At 42.1% G+C, this 18,496-nt stretch overlaps 1 protein-coding gene across 1 annotated transcript in view; it reads left to right on the plus strand.

Moving 5' to 3' along the window:
• Positions 1-3,469: 3,469 nt before the first annotated feature.
• The window catches only part of mrps22 (mitochondrial ribosomal protein S22), a 29,309-nt gene continuing 14,282 nt past the window's right edge, over positions 3,470-18,496 (plus strand). Inside the window, exons 1-4 of the mRNA XM_080185546.1 lie at positions 3,470-3,599; positions 13,656-13,819; positions 14,821-14,985; positions 17,316-17,459. Of these exons, the coding sequence (XP_080041672.1) occupies positions 3,470-3,599; positions 13,656-13,819; positions 14,821-14,985; positions 17,316-17,459 (603 nt within the window). The remainder of the gene's footprint in view (positions 3,600-13,655; positions 13,820-14,820; positions 14,986-17,315; positions 17,460-18,496) is intronic.

Below are 18,496 nucleotides of genomic sequence, written 5' to 3' on the forward strand. Positions count from 1 at the left end.
AATAACTTACCCATTAAATGTGATACTCACCAGCCTGTAGTTCCTAGGCTTTTCCCTGCAGCCCTTCTTAAACAAAGGCATTTACCACCCTCCAATCTTCACGCACCTCACCTGCGGCTGTCGATGACTTCAATATCTTGCTAGAGGACCCGCAATTTCCTTCCTAGCTTCCCACAATGTGGTGTGATATACTTCATCAGGTCTCAGGGATTTAGGCGGCATGAGGCTCTGTGGGTTGGTGGGGGGGAGGATAGGGGGAGAAAATGGCAGGAGGCCCACAAATCGATTTCACACCAGTGTGAATTTACAGAGGGATCTTCTGTTGGTGTTGATCATGGCAGGTCAGAAAACCCACCCGAAGCTGGCGTGAACCTCATTTACATCCCATTGATGAATGAAGGCCGACACCAGATTCTCCACAATGGCAGTGAGAAAACATGGCAGTGTGAAACACTTTTGGAACAATGTGACATGCAAATGGGACTCATCTGAACAATGTCCGGGGCTACTTCCGGAATTCAGGATTGAGGTCACCCACAACCCTGGAACGCTACAGCAGTGGATCAGGGGGTGCAGCTACAGGTGGGCCTTCCAGATCAGGTGTTCTGGATCCATCTTCCAGCCTCAGGATGTTCTTGGGGATCCACCTTCATTCTCAGGTGGTCCGTGTTCCTTCTTCGGTAGTGGGTCAGTGAGGTTGGATACTGTTTCATTATAGCGGCTGGACATGATGGCAGACCCAGGCCAGCCACAGAGTACAGCATGAAACACCAGGGTGTATAATTAATAAGGCCACAGCTGAAATATTTGGTATATTTTTCCACGACCCATTATAGTAGGAAACCTCCACTTTCGCGCTGTACCACAGCACTTTAGTCTCAAAATGGGAGAATTCTGCCCCAAATTTCTGCCACTGACAGAGCATGAAATGGCTCTTATCAAAGGCACAGATGGGGGGCTGGATTTTACACTCCTCTGTGGGCAGGCCTTAAAATCTTGTGGATGGCCTTTCCACCACCAGCCCACTCACTTTAACACTGCATTCAGTGTTACATTGCCATGGGACAGCAGTTGGAATTGCATGTGGGCTTCTCCAAGACTTCTAGATGGGTTGGGGCCTCTAAAATCCAGCCTTATATGATTCTGACAATGATAAACTATTGCTCCTAGTCTTTCTCACCCTGTCCACTATCTTTAACACAGTTGATCATACCATCCTCCTCCAATGCCTTGCCAATGACAACTAGCTGGGTGGGACTGCAGCTGATATAGTTCTATGCTTACCTCGCTAATTATAAGCCACTCCTTCAATCTCTGCCACAACTCAATTCCTGGCTATCAGCTTCATTCCTCTCCATGGCAACTATCTGAGGCAGAACTGGACTGTTCATAAACTTACTTGTCATATTCAGCCCTAAGAAAAGTTAATATCTGTGCCACCTTGAAGATTGCCAATTTCCACCTCTACAACATCATCCAACTCTGTGCCCATTTTAGTTCATCTGCTGCTGAAACTTTCCTTATCATCTCTACAATTGACTATTCCAATGTACTTTGGTCATCCTTCCACATGGTGCCATCCAAAGTTCTATTGCCCATGTCTAACTTGCACCAAGTCCCGTCCTGTTCACCTGTTACCCTGTGGTTGCTGACTGGTGCCTCCTGGTGAATTAATGCCTCAATTTTAAAACTCTCACCATTGTTTCCAATTTCTCAATGGCCTGGCTCCTTCCTACCTGTCCCTGTAATTTCCTCTAAGCACACAAAATGGGTGGCACAGTGATTAGTACGGCTGCCTCACAGTGCCAGGGACCCAGCTTCAGTTCCGGCCTCGGGTCACTGTCTGTGCGCAGTTTGCACATTCTCCCTGTGTTTGCATGGGTTTTGTCCAGGTGCTCCGGTTTCCTCTTACACTCCAAAGATGTATGGGTTAGGTTGATTTGCCATGCTAAATTGACCCTAGAATCAGGGGGATTAGTGGGGTAAATATGTGGAGCTGTGGGAATAGGGCGTGGGTGGGATTGTGATCTGTACAGACTTGATGGGCCAAATGGCCTATTTTTTTCACTGTAGGGGTTTTAGGAAACTCTGAAATCTCAATGCTCCGCTGATTCTCACGAGCATCCCTGATTTTAATTGTTCCATCCTTGGTGACCATATCTTCATCCATCTAAGCTCTGGAAGCCTCTATTCACACTCCTTCACCTGGCTTCTCTCATTCAATTCAAACCTTAAAACCTACTTCTGACCAAGATTTTGGTTACCTAACTTCATATTTCCTTATGTGGCTGGGGGTCAGAATTTGTTTTACAATGCTCTTGTAAAGCATCTGGGAGAATTTTATATACTACGCCCACCAATGAATTCTTTCCTTTTGTTATTTCTTATCTCTCATTTGATTTAAAAATTTATGTCCATAATTTTTGAGACAGTCAACAACAAAGATGCTGGGAATTTTCAATTTGTATAAACATATAGTATATACATATAAATACAGATTGTTGCTACACTTTCTGCAGACGCGGGAGATCAGTGTGTTTTTTAAAGAAGTGCACTTTTATTCAATTCTCGCCTTTATATTTATCAATTTTAGTTGTTTATGTTGAGGAATCAGATTTCAGAAAGCTGTAGAATCATCGAAAGGCTTGGAATATATTTTCTACAGTTTATCACAGAATCATAGAAATCCTACAGTGCAGCTGGTGGCCATTCAGCACATCAAGTCTGTACTGACAACAATCCCACCTTGGCGTTATCCCCATAACCCCACATATTTATTCCACTAATCCCTCTAACCATTGTATCCTGGGACACTAAGGGGCAATTTAGGATCACCAATGCATCTGAACCACTCATCATTTAGACTGCGAGAGGAAACCCACACAGACACTAAGGATGGAGCAATTAAAATCAGGAATGCTCCAGAGGCCAGAATCAGCAGGGCATTGAGTTTTCAGAGTTTCATGGAATCCCTACATTGCAGAAAGAGGTCATTTGATCCATCCAGTCTGCACCAACCACTATCCCACCCAAACCCTATTCTTCTAACCCTACATATTTACCCTGCCAATTTCCCTGACGCTAAGGGGCAATTTAGCACGGCCAATGCATCTAACCAGCACATCTTTTCTGACAAAAGGAGGAAACCGGACCATCCCATGCAGACACGGGGGGAATGTGCAAACTCCAGACAGACAGTGACCCAAGCCGGGATTCGAACCCAGGTCCCTGGCTCAGTGAGGCAGCAGGGCTAACCACTTTGTCACCCCAATATAGTTGCACTTGCTCATTCAAATTCCAGATATAAGTGAAAATTAAGCCACCGTGTGACCGTAACTTTGAAACAAAAGTAAGCAGCGCTCACAACGCAGATTTGCATTTGCCTGGTTTAAAAACTCCATCTCCCAGAGTGCTGTATCTCAGCCGCTCCTCCCAGCGGAAGGTCGCCTCTCCTATTACAGCGGTGAAGATGGCTGCGTTCAGGGTTGCACGGCGTGTCATTCAGAGTTCGCGTCTCGCTGCAAGCGCTGAGCTCCCCTCTGCGAGGACAGGTGGGCAGGGTCAGCGCGCCCTCTGCACCCACAGCCCCGGGCATCCAGGTGAGTCGGCAACTTGCCCTGGCGCTGTCGTCTGTGCCCGTGGCTGCCCTGAGCGCAGCAGTACCCCTCCTGACACCACACACACGTTATCCTGCTGGAACTATTACTGTTGTGTCAATTATAGAGCTTGTCACCATCCAGGAGACATTGGAAAGTTGTTTTCTCTAAATTAACCAGCAGTGAGAGTGGAACGCCATTCTGAAGATAAATGCACACACCCAACATCCCACAGTGCACCTCACTCAAATGTTTAAAGTTTAATGATTGGTGTCTCATGTAGGCTTACATTAACACTGCAATGAAGTTACTGTGAAAATCCCCTAGTCGCCACAGTCTGGCGCCTGTTTGGGTATACTGAGGGAGAATTTAGCATGACCAATGTACCCTAAAGGGTGGTGAATGTGTAGAATTTGCTACCAGAGTGTAGTTGAGACCAAAACGTTGTCTGATTAGATATAGGTCTTGGGGCTCAAGGGATCAAAGGTTATGGGGGAAGGGGTGATCAGGATATTGAATACGATGATTGGTTATGATCAAAGTGAATGGTGGAGCAGGCTCGAAAGGCCTAATGGCCTACTTTTGTTTCTAGTTTCTGTGTTTATATTCTGCACGTCTTTTGGACTGTGGGAGGAAACCAAAGCAAACCCATGCAGACATGAGGAGAATGTGCAGACTCTGCACAGACAGCGACAAGCCAGGAATCAAACTCTGGTCCCTCGTGCTGTGAGGCAGCAGTGCTAACCACTGTGCCACTGTGAAGGTGACGGAGATGCAGACCAGACTTTCAAAATTGATGCAATCTTTTATTTTACATGTAGCACTACACCCTCCCCTCTGTGTGGATTTCTTAATTCATCAATAAAATGACACCAAATACAGATGTGAAAAAGGGGCCTAAAGCTTTCCATGGAGTCCAGTGGCAGCTGTGACCTAGTCGATAACACTCTCGCCTCCGCATTAGGACCTTGTGTTGCAAGTCCACTCCAGGCCTGAGGCACAAAGATCTAAAGTGACACTTCCAGACAGTGCTGCACAATCAGAAGTGCTGTCTTTCAGATGAGATGTGAAGCTGATCTCCAGTGTGCTTTTGTCAAGTGGACATAAGAGCTCCTGTGGCACTATTTTAAGAAAGAGCAGGGAGGTTGCTCCTAGTGTCCTGGCCAATATTTATTCCTCAGTTCACATCAGAAAAACAAATAACCTGGTTGTTGCTGTTTGTGGGAGCTTGCCAGGCATTAACTTGTCATATTTCTTGCATTACAATTATGGCCATACTTCGAGAAGTTCTTAATGGTTATAAAGCATGTTGAGGTATTCTGTGATCATGGAAGGCACTATGTAAATGCATATTTTTCTTTAGAAACAACTTCAATTTAAATAACGGCTTGGTGCCAAGATTGGGAAGTGGTGCTAAATAAAATGTAAAATCATTTGTTTTATGGAATGTCATATGTTTTGAGTGGTTAGTTTGATCAAGTGGGATTGACTAGCTCACTGGTGCTATGTGCACATTGAGAATTGGAACAGAAGCTGAGTGAGGTAGAGGGGAATTAGCCAGAGCAATTAGATGAAAATAAGGAAAAATGAGTTTAGAGTTTATTTATTACGGTCGTAAGTAGGCTTGCATTACGTTACTGTGAAAACCCATTAGCCGCCACACTTCGGTGCCTGTTTGGGTACACTGAGGGAGAATTTAGCATTGGCCAATACACGTAACCAGCACATCTTCCAGACCGTGGGAGGAAACCCATGCAGAGACAGGGAGAATGTGCAAACTCCACACTGACAGTGACCCAGTGTGAGAATTGAACCCAAGTTGCTGGAGCTGTGAGGCAGTAGTGCTAACCACTGTGCCATTGTGCTGCCCTGGAATGAAATACAGATGTTGAAAAATCAAAGGAACCATAAAATATCTCAACAATTCTAATACGTTACTTTGTCAGATCCATGTGTTTAAAATGTATGTTCACAAAAATGTATTGATTAAACATTTTATAGGTGAACTTAAGAGTAAGTGCAATGGTAGCTTGTGTTTGGAAAATAACATATTGAATATGTATTTAAAGATCCAGTGGCACAGTGGTTAGCATTGTTGTCTCACAGCACCAGGAACCCGGGTTCGATTACTGGCTTGGGTCATTGTCTTGTGGAGTTTGCACATTCTCCCTGTATCAGCTAGGGGTTCTTCCGGGTGCTCTGGTTCCCTCCCACAGTCCAAAGAAATGTGGGTTAGGTTGATTGACCATGCTAAATTGTCCAAAGTTTTGGGGGGATTAGCAGGATAAATCTGTGGGATGGGTTGGGATTGTTGATGCAGGCTGGATGGACAAAATGGCCTCCTGTATTGTAGGATTCTGTGATGATCATTTCTTCCTGAGCGCACAGCCGATGACACACAAACAACTTAACTAATTTCGTTTTATACTCTAGCCCAAGTCTTTGTATTTACAACTGTCATTTCAGCAATGACCCATGTAAATATATGTAATTGTTTTTGGAAGGAAACTATTATTTCAGGACAAATGTTCAACATTCACAGTACTTCACCCATTAGACAGTATTTACTGCATAATGCCTCTTCCCCTTTTCACTCTTTTAGTCCTGTATCCTTCCCAAAACGGTGCACGGTGGCACAGAGGTTGGCACTGCTGCTTCACAGCATCAGGGATCTGGTTTCGATTCCGTTCTCGGGTCACTGTCTGTGTGGAGTTTGCACAATATCTGTGTGGTGTTTATATGTTCTCCCTGTGTCTGTGTGGGTTTCCTCCCACAGTCCGAAAGATGTCCTGATTAGGTGGATTGGCCATGCTAAATTGCCCCTTATTGTCAGGGGGGATTAGCAGGGTAAATAAATGGGGTAAAAGGGATACCTAGTGGGATTATTGTCCGTGCAGACTCAGTGGGCTGAATGGCCTCCTTCTCCACTGTCGCGATTCTATGATTCTAGAACAAGACACTGTTCTTCATACTCTTGCCTTCTGTGTCTTTCCTTGGCAGATCTTTCTGTTACCTTAGTCCTAGTCTGTAGCTACATCCCTAAACCTTTTGCTTCTCCATCACTCGCCACCTTTGATTTGATTTGATTTATTATTGTCACATGTATTAAGTGAAAAGTATTGTTTCTTGCACACTATGCAGACAAAACATACTGTTCATGAAGAAGGAGATAAGAGAGTGCAGAATGTAGTTTTACAATCATAGCTAGAGTGTAGAGAAAGATCAACTTAATACAAGGTAAGTCCATTCAAAGTCTGACAGCAGCAGGGAAGAAGCTGTTCTTGAGTCGGTTGGTATGTGACCTCAGGCTTTTGTATATTTTTCCCGAAGGAAGAAGGTGGAAGAGAGAATGCCCAGGGTGTGTGGAGTCCTTAATTATGCTGGCTGCTTTGCCGAGGCAGTGGGAAGTGTAGACAGTGTCAATGGATGGGATGGATTGGGCTACATTCACAACCTTTTGACTACCCTTGCAGTCTTGGGTAGAGCAGGAACCATACCAAGCTGTGATGCAATCAGAAAGAATGCTTTCCATGGTGCATCTGTAAAAGTTGGTGAGAGTCATAGCTGACGTGCCAAATTTAGAAATTGTGTCCAAATCCATTTCTTTGACCAACCTTTCAGCTACCTCCCTAATGTCTCTATTCTTGGATTGGTGTCCATCTCCTGAAGTTTATTTATGGGGAATCTTGGGGCATTTTCAAAAGGCTAAAGGCATCAATAAATAAAAGTGGTTGGTCGTTAATTTGAGCTGCAATTATTGTGTTGCAGTGATACAGTCAATGGACTCTTGTTTCACTGCAGACCGATCGTAATCTGAGTGGCACAGTGTGTCATGACCTGCGCTGCTTGCAACTAACTTTTAACAATAGGTGAGAGTGGATTGGAATATCCATTTTGTCCTATCTTTATATAGATTACATGTGAACTTTTAAACACAAGCTAATCAGTGCTTTTGATCAAAGCTATTTTTATGCTTTGTTTAAATAATACAGTAAATGAAGAAATATGTCTTAAAAACCTGTCTTTTAACTTTGTAATTGGTATCTGATCTGGATACAGCTAAGATCTCTACAGAGTGATGTATCTGGAGCTATTATTCATGATTCTTGGTATTTAGCCCCACCTTTTATGTTTTAGAAAGTTATAGGGCATTAATAATTGTGTATTAGATAAAATAAATCAAAGAGCAGCAATAAATTCTGATTTCAGAATGTGTCTGAATGCTATTGTTATAACTGATAACGTTTTTGATAAAAGCTGGCTAAATTTCAGAAAAGCTTTAAAACATTTCATCCGTAAATAGGGTAGTGGAGATAGTATTTATGATCAAACAAGTAAATAGACAGGGTTCCAAGCATTGATTGGAAGTATCACTGTGGCACCGAGACGTATAAACCGGGATATCCAACAGGAGCTGTGCTTCTGAAATGCTGAAATATGGATTCCAATCCATGGCATGGAATGTACAGTGCAGAATGGGGTCATTCATCCCTCCATTATGATACTGACCCTTTGTTAGACACTTTGGGTGGAATTTTAGCCATGGTGCACCATTCCCAATGGCAGGACAGGGATTGGCTGCCACTCCTGCTGCCTTGGTTTTTGCTGATTCCCACATAAAGTGCCAGTGGCGTTCACAGGAGACCGGCAATCACATGGTAAGGGTATGGGAAATCTCTTGTCACCTGACAATGCTGTAGATCCAGACAAATAGGAGGGCTCCTCATCATGTCCAGAACTTTTCTGCTCAACTCCATTCTCGTTAATGTAAGAATTATTGAGAGCATAAAAGTAACAGGGGTGTTTTTCAAATTTAAATTGTAAATATTTCACATTGTATTGGTTTCACTTTATTCATGCATGCATCATGATTTGTTCAGACTAGCTTAGAGAGCAAAATGTACTGCCACATCTCATGGTTGCCACACCATTGGCATGCATTGATAGTTATAGGAGAGTTTGGCGTATTTCCTGTATTGTGGAAGAAACAATGTTGTGTTCTTTTTTCTGTCCACTTCTTATTGAATGTTCATCTTAGTGTGCAGTGTTTTACTCACCATTCTGTGGGAACATCGCTGATCAGCTGGCCTTCCCTTCTGCGTATTGCAAAGGAATTGACTGGGATCATTCTGAGGGGCAGTTGAAATGTGTAGCTGAACTCAAAAGCTCTGTAAGGACTCTGCCAGTCAACACCCCCGAGATGGACCCATGTGTGGACAGTACCAACACTGCCCTTTAGGCCCCTCATTTACTTACCTTGACTGACTGTCCCCACCACACCCAGGATACCAGTCCCTTCTGCTGATTTCGGACAGCTGCACAAAGCAGATGGTAACATGCCATCTTTGAATAAAAGTGACCAGTTGACCACAAGATTACTATGTGCTGCTGACTTTATCTTGAAGAGGACATAATTTTTTAAATGTTTTAAACTAATGAGTACTCGTGGCATGTAAATGTATTACATATGGGAACCCACCACAGGACGGTGTGAGGACGCCACAAACGTGCTGCTGACTTAATGCCTGGGTCAACTGAAGTTTTGCTCCTCCTTAATTCGCTCATGCAGCATATCACATTTCCCACTCTTGAAAACTCTATTAAATCATTTCCCCCTAATTTCTACTCACCGACCCATCCCCCATTCTTGTTTCTTGATTTGTTCTTGGCATATAAGTGACAATAGCAACCCTGGATTTATTGCCTATGCTGAATTGCTGTGAGAAAATAATGTTGGACCTTCTTGAGCTGCTAATGGTCCTTTTGCTGATGTTTACTTGTGTTCACGTGATTATGATCCCATATTGAAATTTAACATAGAATTCAGGATTTTTACCTTAACAATGTTGAAGGACAAATGTTGTGTCCTGAACAGCAACATGGAGATGGTGATGCTCCCCAGATTCTGCTACATTTATTATTCTTGGTGATCGGGAGCTGGGGAAGACAGAGAGTAGCAGTAGAAAGGGGCATTTCTGAATGGAGCATTGTGACAAATTTGTGGATAGCGATGAGGACCATCAGAGGATACAGCAAGATATAGATCAGTTGGAGACTTGGGTGGAGAGATGGCAGATGGAGTTTAATCCAGACAAATATGCAGTAATGCATTTTGGAAGGTCTAATACAGAAAGGAAATATACAATAAATGGCAGAACCTTTTAAGAGTATTGATAGGCAAAGAGATCTTGGTGTACAGGGACACAGGTCACTGAAAGTGGCAATGCAGGTGGAGAAGGTAGTCAAGAAGGCATAAGGCATGCTTGCCTTCATTGACTGGGGCATTGAGTTTAAAAATCGGCAAGTCATGTTGCAGCTTTATAGAACCTTAGTTAGGCCGCACTTGGAATATAGTGTTCAACTCTGGTCCCTATACTACCTGAAGGATGTGGAGGCTTTGGAGAGGATACAGAAAAGATTTACCAGGGTGTTGTCTGGTATGAAGAGCATTAGCTATGAAGAGAGATTGGAGAAACTTGGTTTGTTCTCACTGGAATGACGGAGTTGAGGGGTGACCTGATAGAAGTCCACAAGATTATGAGAGGCATGGACGGCGTGGATGGTCAGAACTTTTTCCCAGAGGGGGGCACAGGTTTAAGGTGCAAGGTGCAAGGAGATATGCGAGGCAGTTTTTTTATAGAGTAGTGGATGCCTGGAATAGTCGTTGCCGGGGGAGGTGGTGGAATTTGATATGGCAGTGACTTTTAAGGGGCATCTTGACAAATTATAGAAACCCTACAGCACAGAAGGAGGCCACTCAGCCCATCAAGTCCACACTGACCACAATCCCACCCAGGCCCTACCCCCACATCCCTACACATTTTACAATTCTTCTAACCTACGCATCTCAGGACACTAAGGGGCAAAACCTGCACAGCTTTGGACTGTAGGAGGAAACCAGAGTACCTGGAGGAAACCCACACAGACACGAGGAGAATGTGCAAACTCCACACAGACAGTGACCCAAGATGGGAATTGAATCCAGGTCCCTGGAGCTGTGAAGCAGCAGTGCTAACCACTGTGCTACCGTGCCGCCATACAAATACATGAATAGGATGGGAATAGAGGGCTATAGTCCCCGGAAAGGTAGAGGTTTTAGTTAAGTCGGGCAGCATGGTCGGTGTAGGCTTGTAGGGCCGAAGGGCCTGTTCCTGTGCTGTAATTTTCTTAGTTCTTTGTTGCGGATTATAATTACAAAGCACCACCGTTGACCAGAATGGCAGCTGAGTTGTACGTTAAATTCAGGTCCTATCCCACAGCTTGAGTACAAAATATCAAAGATGACACCCCAGTATAGTGCTGTGGGAGCACTACACTGCTGTCAGAGATGCCTTCTTTCAGATGAGACATTAACGTGAGGCCCCAATAGCCTGCACAGGATGTTTGAGGAAAAGCAAGGGAGTCACCTGGTCAATATTTATTCCTCAATCAACATCACAAAACCAGATTACTCTGGTCACTATCACATTGCTTTTTCTGTTTGCATATTGGCTGTCACATGTCCTACAATAATGACTACACTTCAAAGAGTACTTCATTCACTGTAAAGCATCTTGAGATGTCTGGTAGTCATAAAAAATGCTCTATGAACATAGATCCTTCTCTTAAATAAAATCTATTGTTCTGGATGGCATCATCTGTTGAGTTGTCATGGTTGCAAACATCCCATGATGGCGGTAATTATTGCAGAAACTTGTGGTTATGTAACACCTTTTAACACAGTAAAAACTTCTAAAGTGTTTCACAGGAGCATCACTAAATGCAATTTGACACCAAGCCACCTAAGAAACTATTAGACCAAAAACTGCTTCAGAAGTAGGCTTAAGAATCTTTCTTGAGGAGGAGAGAAAGGTGGGGAGATGGAATTGCAGAAGTTCCAACATGTCTGAGAGTTATAAAGCTGGAGGGGATTACAGAGGTAGGGAGGAGTGAAGCTATAGAGAGTTCTGAAAGCAAGAATGAGCATTTTAAAATGAAGACAATACTTAATCAGGAGCTAGTTTGGATCAGTGAGCTCAGGGTGAAGGATGATCAGAACTTGGTGCAACTTATGAAGGCAGAGTTTTGGATGACCTCATGTCTATGGAGGGAGAACAGATGGAAGGTGGCTCAGGAGTGTATTAGAATGTTCAAGTCTGGAGGTAACAAAAGCCTGGATGAGTTGAGTCTGGATGAAGTTTAAAATGATTTATAAAGATGAACATAGTTGGTCTTAATGATGGTATACATTTGTACTCTGAAGCTCATCCTGAAGTCACACATGACATGAAGGTTGCAAACAGTCTGTTTCAACTTCAGTCTGTTTCAACTTCAGACTGTTGCCAGGGAGAGGGAATAGAGTTTGTTGCTATAGGGAATGGAGTTTGCGATGGGAACTAAAGACAATGGCTTTGATCTTCCCAATATTTAACTGGAGGAAATTTCTGCTCATCCAGTACTGGGATATCAGAGATGCAGTCTTGATAACTCTGAGACGATGGAGGGGTTGAAAGGTGACGGTGAGGTAGAGCTAGGTGTTGTCAATGCACATGTGGAAACTGTCATACAGTTTTTGGATGATGTTATGGATGATATCATGGGCCAACATGTTGGTAAGAAATGAGAGGAGGTCAAGGATAGATTCTTAGAAGACACCAGAGGTAACAGGATTGGATAGAGCAACCAGTTCACTAGCTGTAATTGGATAGATAAGAATCTAATTAGTGCAATCTCACCCATTTGGAAGATGGTGTAGTTAGCTATGTTAAAGGCTGCAGACAAGTTGAGGGAATAGCTAGAGATCGTTTACCATTGTCTCGGAAGCTTGAATGTCTTTTGTGATTTTTATAAAAGCTGCTTAGGTGCGGTGGCCAGGACAGAAATCTGACTGGAGGGATTCAGACGTGGCATTCTGGGAAAGATGGGCAGGAATTTGGGAGATGACAGCTAGTTTTCAGTGATGAGTTTTAGTGGTTTTTTTTGGGGGAAGGCAGTTGGATCATGGAGGATGGAATACTTAAAAGTTACAATGATTTAAGATTCAGTTGCAATTCCCCTCCATGCCCTCTCTGCCCCCACAGGCCAATGCAAGGCATTTTGAATACATGTTCATCTGAAAAGTGTAAGTATTAGGACATGGTTGTTGTGACCTGACACTTGAACACACTAAACTTAGTAATTTGAAATATGTCTACAATGCTGTCTGAATTTGTACAGATTGCTATAAATCTCCAGCATACCACAAAGTAAAATTTCCGGAATGAATTACACGTATTCTCAGCTGCTCCAAGTGGAGGTCATTTTCTCAGCCTTTTGGCTAAGGCAAAGCATTAGATCAAGTCCAAGATGGGGTCCAGTGCCTTATCCTGTCAGCTTGCATCTTGTTTGTCTCTCCTTTGGAGCCCCTGAATTGATTTCAATTGGATTTTGAATTTGGTTTTTGGAGCAAGGAAGGAATAAATTTGCATTTGACCAGTCCATTCTTGAGCATTGGCTTTGTAACTTTAAGTGTGGAGTTAAAAGAGTTTTGAAAAAAAAATGTTTATTGCTCACCCGCTTGTGAGAGTGATGGTGGACAGTCTTGAACTGCTAGTAGATTTTAGTTTAAACAACAGAAGAGTCTGCTACGCTTTGTTAGGCATTAACCTTGCAGCATGAAACTGGAGTGGCATATTGATGTAGTTGGACAAAAGTGGCAGTTTCCCTTTCCTGATGGATGCTAGCAAACCAGTTGGTGTTTTAAGATACTTTGAAAATATCATCATGAATATTGCCTTTCAGCAATCTATATAACATTGTGTAGGAGCTGAATCCTGATTAACATGTACCCAAATTTGCCAAGAAACCCTATCCTTTGATCAGGTAATGTGCAACCTGTACAAGAATGGGGGCAAATTGCATATTAATCATGTGTATGGGTCAGGTATTTGTTTACCTAGATGTGTGGGGTCTGGCATGAGGAATTTACAAGATCATTGCAACGTTCTAGTACAGTTTGATACAGTACAGTATGTAAGTAAATTTTACTCTGGATTTTAAATATTTACATTCTCTCTCTCTCTCTCCCTCCTTGTTTGGCAGGCACAGAGGCAGCTGGCATCAGAAAACCCCAATTTATGGATGACAGTGTCCAGGAAATCCTCACCAGAATAACAGGCCTCAACCTTGAGAAGGTCTTCAAACCGGTCAAGCAGCAACTAAAACCACCCACCTACAAACTAATGACAAACATGCAGCTTGATGAGGTATATTTGCCAGTAGTTTCAAATTGTTTTCTTCCATTACTGTTCGATAAATTACTAAGTAAACACATTTGCTGTTTTGGCCACAAAAGCATTTGTTGAGGAGAAACCAAGTTAGTCCTCTCCCTTTCCCATTTAAATATTCACCCACCAGCTGTTTTGGAAATTTTTCTGCATGATTTGTGTGTTTATTGACAAAAAGAAAACACTTCTGATTGGTTGTTGCAAAATTTATTTTTGCTGGTTTATTTGCTTTTTGCTTTATTTAATACTTGTCAGACTCAGTAATCCAACATTGGGACCTTGTGGGGCAATGCACTGCCAAACACAGTTAATACTGACTGGCAAACACACACAGTAGACCTAAAACTGCAGGATCGTTCCCCTCCAATAAGGTAATGCAATGTCCTGACAGGTAAGGTGAACCTGGCTGGACAAGCATTGGGAGGCTTTGTGATGGTAAGCTGTGTTTTTATTTGGCTAGCAGCGTCCTTGGCAAAGATCAAGCCTGAAATGGGGTGTTATGACTCATCTTGTCAGCTTGGACTTTTTCTCCCTTGAAGGGATCTTGAATTGGATTCAGTTGGTTTATGAATTTGTTTTTTGGTGCAAGCAAGGAATGGAGTTGGATTTGCTCAGTCAATTCCGAACATTGGCTTTGTAACTTTGAGAATGGAGCAGCTTCCTGCACACAGTTGGGAGAGATAGTCTCTGAATCCTAGCTGATCTCAGTCTGTACTTAGTGTCTCAGAACCAAGTAAAGGGATTGTGTTTTTAGGGTGTCTGTGCACACCCCACAATCAGACACACAGGTTATCAGATTGAATTTCTTAGCAGCTCGATTTGGAGAAATTTTGTGTCTGGTGGCGGATTTCCACTGTATTAAAAATCTTATGATAAACTAGTTTGCAAGACACATTCATCAGTTTCATACGATGGCACAGATTTGGTACGAGTAGCTAATGACTGTGATTGATTGAAGTAAATGCGTCCTGTTTTTTCAGGCCCGACTTAAAGCAGTTGATGCAGCTAAAGCTTGTCTCCGACCTCCACCAGTACTAAGCGAAAGGGAACCAATTAATGATGTACTAGCAGAAGATAAGGTTCTTGAAGGTCTGGAAACGGCTAAATATGTATTCACAGATATAACGTATGACATTCCACACAGAGTAAGTACTATTCTAGAGTCTGAATTGGCTCTACACTTTACCAACTACTTAAATAAAAGTAAAATACTGAAGATGCTGGAAACCTGAACTAAAACAGAAAATGCTGGATAAGCTCGGCAGGTTTGGCAGCATCTGTGAAGAGGGAAACACTTCTACAGTTCCAGTCCATTGACGCTGCTGCAGAAAGGAAAAGGGGTAGAAATGTGTTGAATTGTTCACTGTTGCTCCCTCTGAGCACTGACATGTGTTTTCCTGTTAGCACATGCTGTTACCTTTGACACTGTTAACTGTCTTCAGTCCCTGATGACTGGTAGCAAGAATTACGTTAGTGGTTGTTTGGTAGCATAGAATTTGAGTATTGCTGAAAAAGAGACATTTTGTCAAAGTTTTTTGTCTTGCACTCTTCAGGACAATTCGTAAGCGAAAACAAAAATTAATACTGATTCAAAGGGGACTGGGCGATGTTTCATAGAGGCATTGCCATGGAGAATGCGCCGGTTGATAGTGACTGACAGTTAATGGCCAAGCATTGTTTGAAATATATCAAGCAGCTTGACTCTGGCCAAGACATTGCACTGAGGAATGAACCAATAAATGGTTGTAATATATTTTGTTTAGCTGAAAGAGACACATTGCACCTCACACAAACACCACTGTTTTTATTACATACAAACAAGGACTGTGCCATCAGGCCCCTTGAGCCTACTCTGCCATTTAATAAGATCATAGCTGATTTGATAGTAACTACAAATCAGCATCTTGCCTACACCAACCGCTACCACTATCCGCCGCCGCTGTCCCCCCCACCCCCCACTCTCAACTCTGAAAGAATACAAATTAGGCTTGTCTCCATTTTAAACAGTGATCCCTAAGCCTAGATTCTCCTACAAGAAACATCCTCTCCACATTCAGCCTGTTGAGACCCCTCAGGCTCTTGTATGTTTCAATTAAGTCACCTCTTACTCTTCTGAGCTCCAGCAGAAATCTGTCTCGCCTGTCTAATCTTTCCTCGTAAGATTACCAGTCTACTCCAGGTATTAATCTGGCAAACCTCCTTTGAACTGCTTCCAACACATTTATACTCTGTTAACAGTACTCCAAATGTGGTATCACTAGTGCTCTATAGAACTGAAGCAAAGCCTGCCTCCCTTTGTATTCAATTCTCTTCACAAGAAATGATAACATGTTAGCTGTCCTAATTATTTTCATATTAGCCTTTTGCAATTCAGATCTAGATACATCTGCATCACAGAGCTCTGCTATCTCTCGGCATTTCAATAATATGCTTCTCTTTTGTTCTCCCTGTCAAAATAGACTATTTCACATTTTCTCACATTATACTCCATTTGCCTGATCTTTGCCCAATCACTTAACCTATCTATATTTCTAGCCACCTTTATGTCCTTTTCATAACTTACTTTCCTACCTGTCTTTGTGGCATCAGCAAATTTGATAGCCATCCCTTCATCCAAATGATTATTTTTGAACAGAAATTCTCCCATCTCAGATGATTGCTGGAGGTGTTGTGGCAAGAAGAGACAAAATGTCTTACTTTTCAACAATTATGCTGGTCTATTCTCAGGTAGGCAGGCACTGAGCTTGGTCATCCTATATTTGCAGGACTGACAGGAATCCTTGCATTATCAAAGACTACTGATTCAAATAGCTAGGTGTCGTGATGAGAGAATGAGGAAGAGGGTACTGTTCATGCTACAAATATCTTAAGTAGTCATCTGATATAGGGAAATAAAAATAGTGGAGCTATTGTGAGCTGTGGTACATGTAAAACACAGAAGCCTCTTGGTATAACCAGTCTGCATTGTTATTTATTTGCTCCTCGTGAGCAAATTCTTGTAATCACATTTACCCGACCTGTTCACATATTCCTTCTTCCGCTTACTCAGTCCAGCCTTGAATGTTGACACAGCGTCTGGTTAACCACAAAACCTAGAAGTGTATTACACAGTCTGAGCTCTGTGTCAAAATAAAAATTATACAAGAGCAGAATATACAACTCAAGTGAAATCTGAATTACATTTGCATACCCTAGTTTAATTATCCCCATCCTCCAAATCCCTCTCCCTTGAAGTCTATACTTGTAGTCTTTTTCTGAATTTAACCAGCAATATATGAATGTCCAATTTAATATTTTTGTATTGTTTCCCTGACGAGATCAGCTTGTATTTCTAATTGTTTGCACACAGTGGATTTGTTCTTGTTTTCTGCCCTAAGATCTGGGCAAATACAATTAGAGTCCTACACTGATTATCGATTCAGGGCCTTTTTATCACCTGTCGTTTTTAAAGAAATTTTCCATTTTTTTTCCCAAGGAACGCTTTATCGTGGTCAGAGAACCTAATGGGGTTTTGCGGAAAGCAACCTGGGAAGAGCGGGATAGGATGATCCAGGTCTATTTCCCTCGCAATGGTCGAAGGATCACTCCACCGCCAATTTTTAAAAATGAAAACCTGCTGGTAAAATCTTTCTCTTTATTTCAGAAAACATGTAATGTTCTGAACCTTTAGTAATTGGAACCCAAAAGTGCTATCTTTTGAACTTAAACACCTTGATTACCCAGACTGAATTAATACGGGGTGTATTTACTCATTGCTGGTGCTTGTTTCATCAAAACCATGAGAAATATTATGCAAAGCATATTTGCATGTTTTGAGTTCACTGCAATTATTTGATTATAAGAGCCAGATAATTTATCTGCAAATATGATGGATCAGTTTCTTGGCTTATTGTTCCCTTTTCTTTTCCTGAAGGGGTGTATAAACTAATGGTTTTGCTTATCAAATGCTTTTAAGCTATTTGAATAAATAAATTAATCTTTTCACTATTCTACATTACAAATATAGTGGTTATGTTACTGAATTACTAATCCAAACAATGTTAAATTCAGGCGCCACGATGGCCATTTGAGAATTTGAATTCAATTTTTAGAATGGGGAAGTTTAAAAATAAAACCTACTTTTTTTTGAAGTGACTAAAAAGCTCTCAGATGGTCCGACTGTTTCACTTGTGTCCTTTAGAGAAGGAAGTCTGTTACCCTTATTGGAGCTGGCTTCGGTGTGACTCCTGTCACATACCAGTGCAGTTGGTACTGGGCTATTTATGAAGCAGTCCAGCAAACTCTTCTATAATCCTGCCACCGTTCTGAGGGTAACTAGTTAATTTATGCTGGGAATTAAAAGGAAAAAGAACTAATGCATTCATTGCACTATCTGAACAGTTACCATGATCCCTTAGGTGTTTTTAAAGCTCATGAATGTGGCTCTTTTGTGGTCAGAATGACCATTGCTGTAGATTTCTTGTAGCATTACGTTTGTCTTGGGTAGTAAATTCATTCTTTCAGATTTCTGGGCTGAAATGCATCCCTGTGTGCAGGCATAATTTCAGAATTGGAAGTTGTTAATTTATTAAATTCCCTCTGATTATGGCTCAGTTGTAAGCTCTGAAAATATAAAATAGTAGCCAACTAGATAAAAGCAGTTCCCAGGTCATTTGT

Source organism: Carcharhinus amblyrhynchos, chromosome 3, assembly GCF_965287045.1.
Source record: "Carcharhinus amblyrhynchos chromosome 3, sCarAmb.v2.hapA, whole genome shotgun sequence".
Classification (NCBI taxonomy): domain Eukaryota; kingdom Metazoa; phylum Chordata; class Chondrichthyes; order Carcharhiniformes; family Carcharhinidae; genus Carcharhinus; species Carcharhinus amblyrhynchos.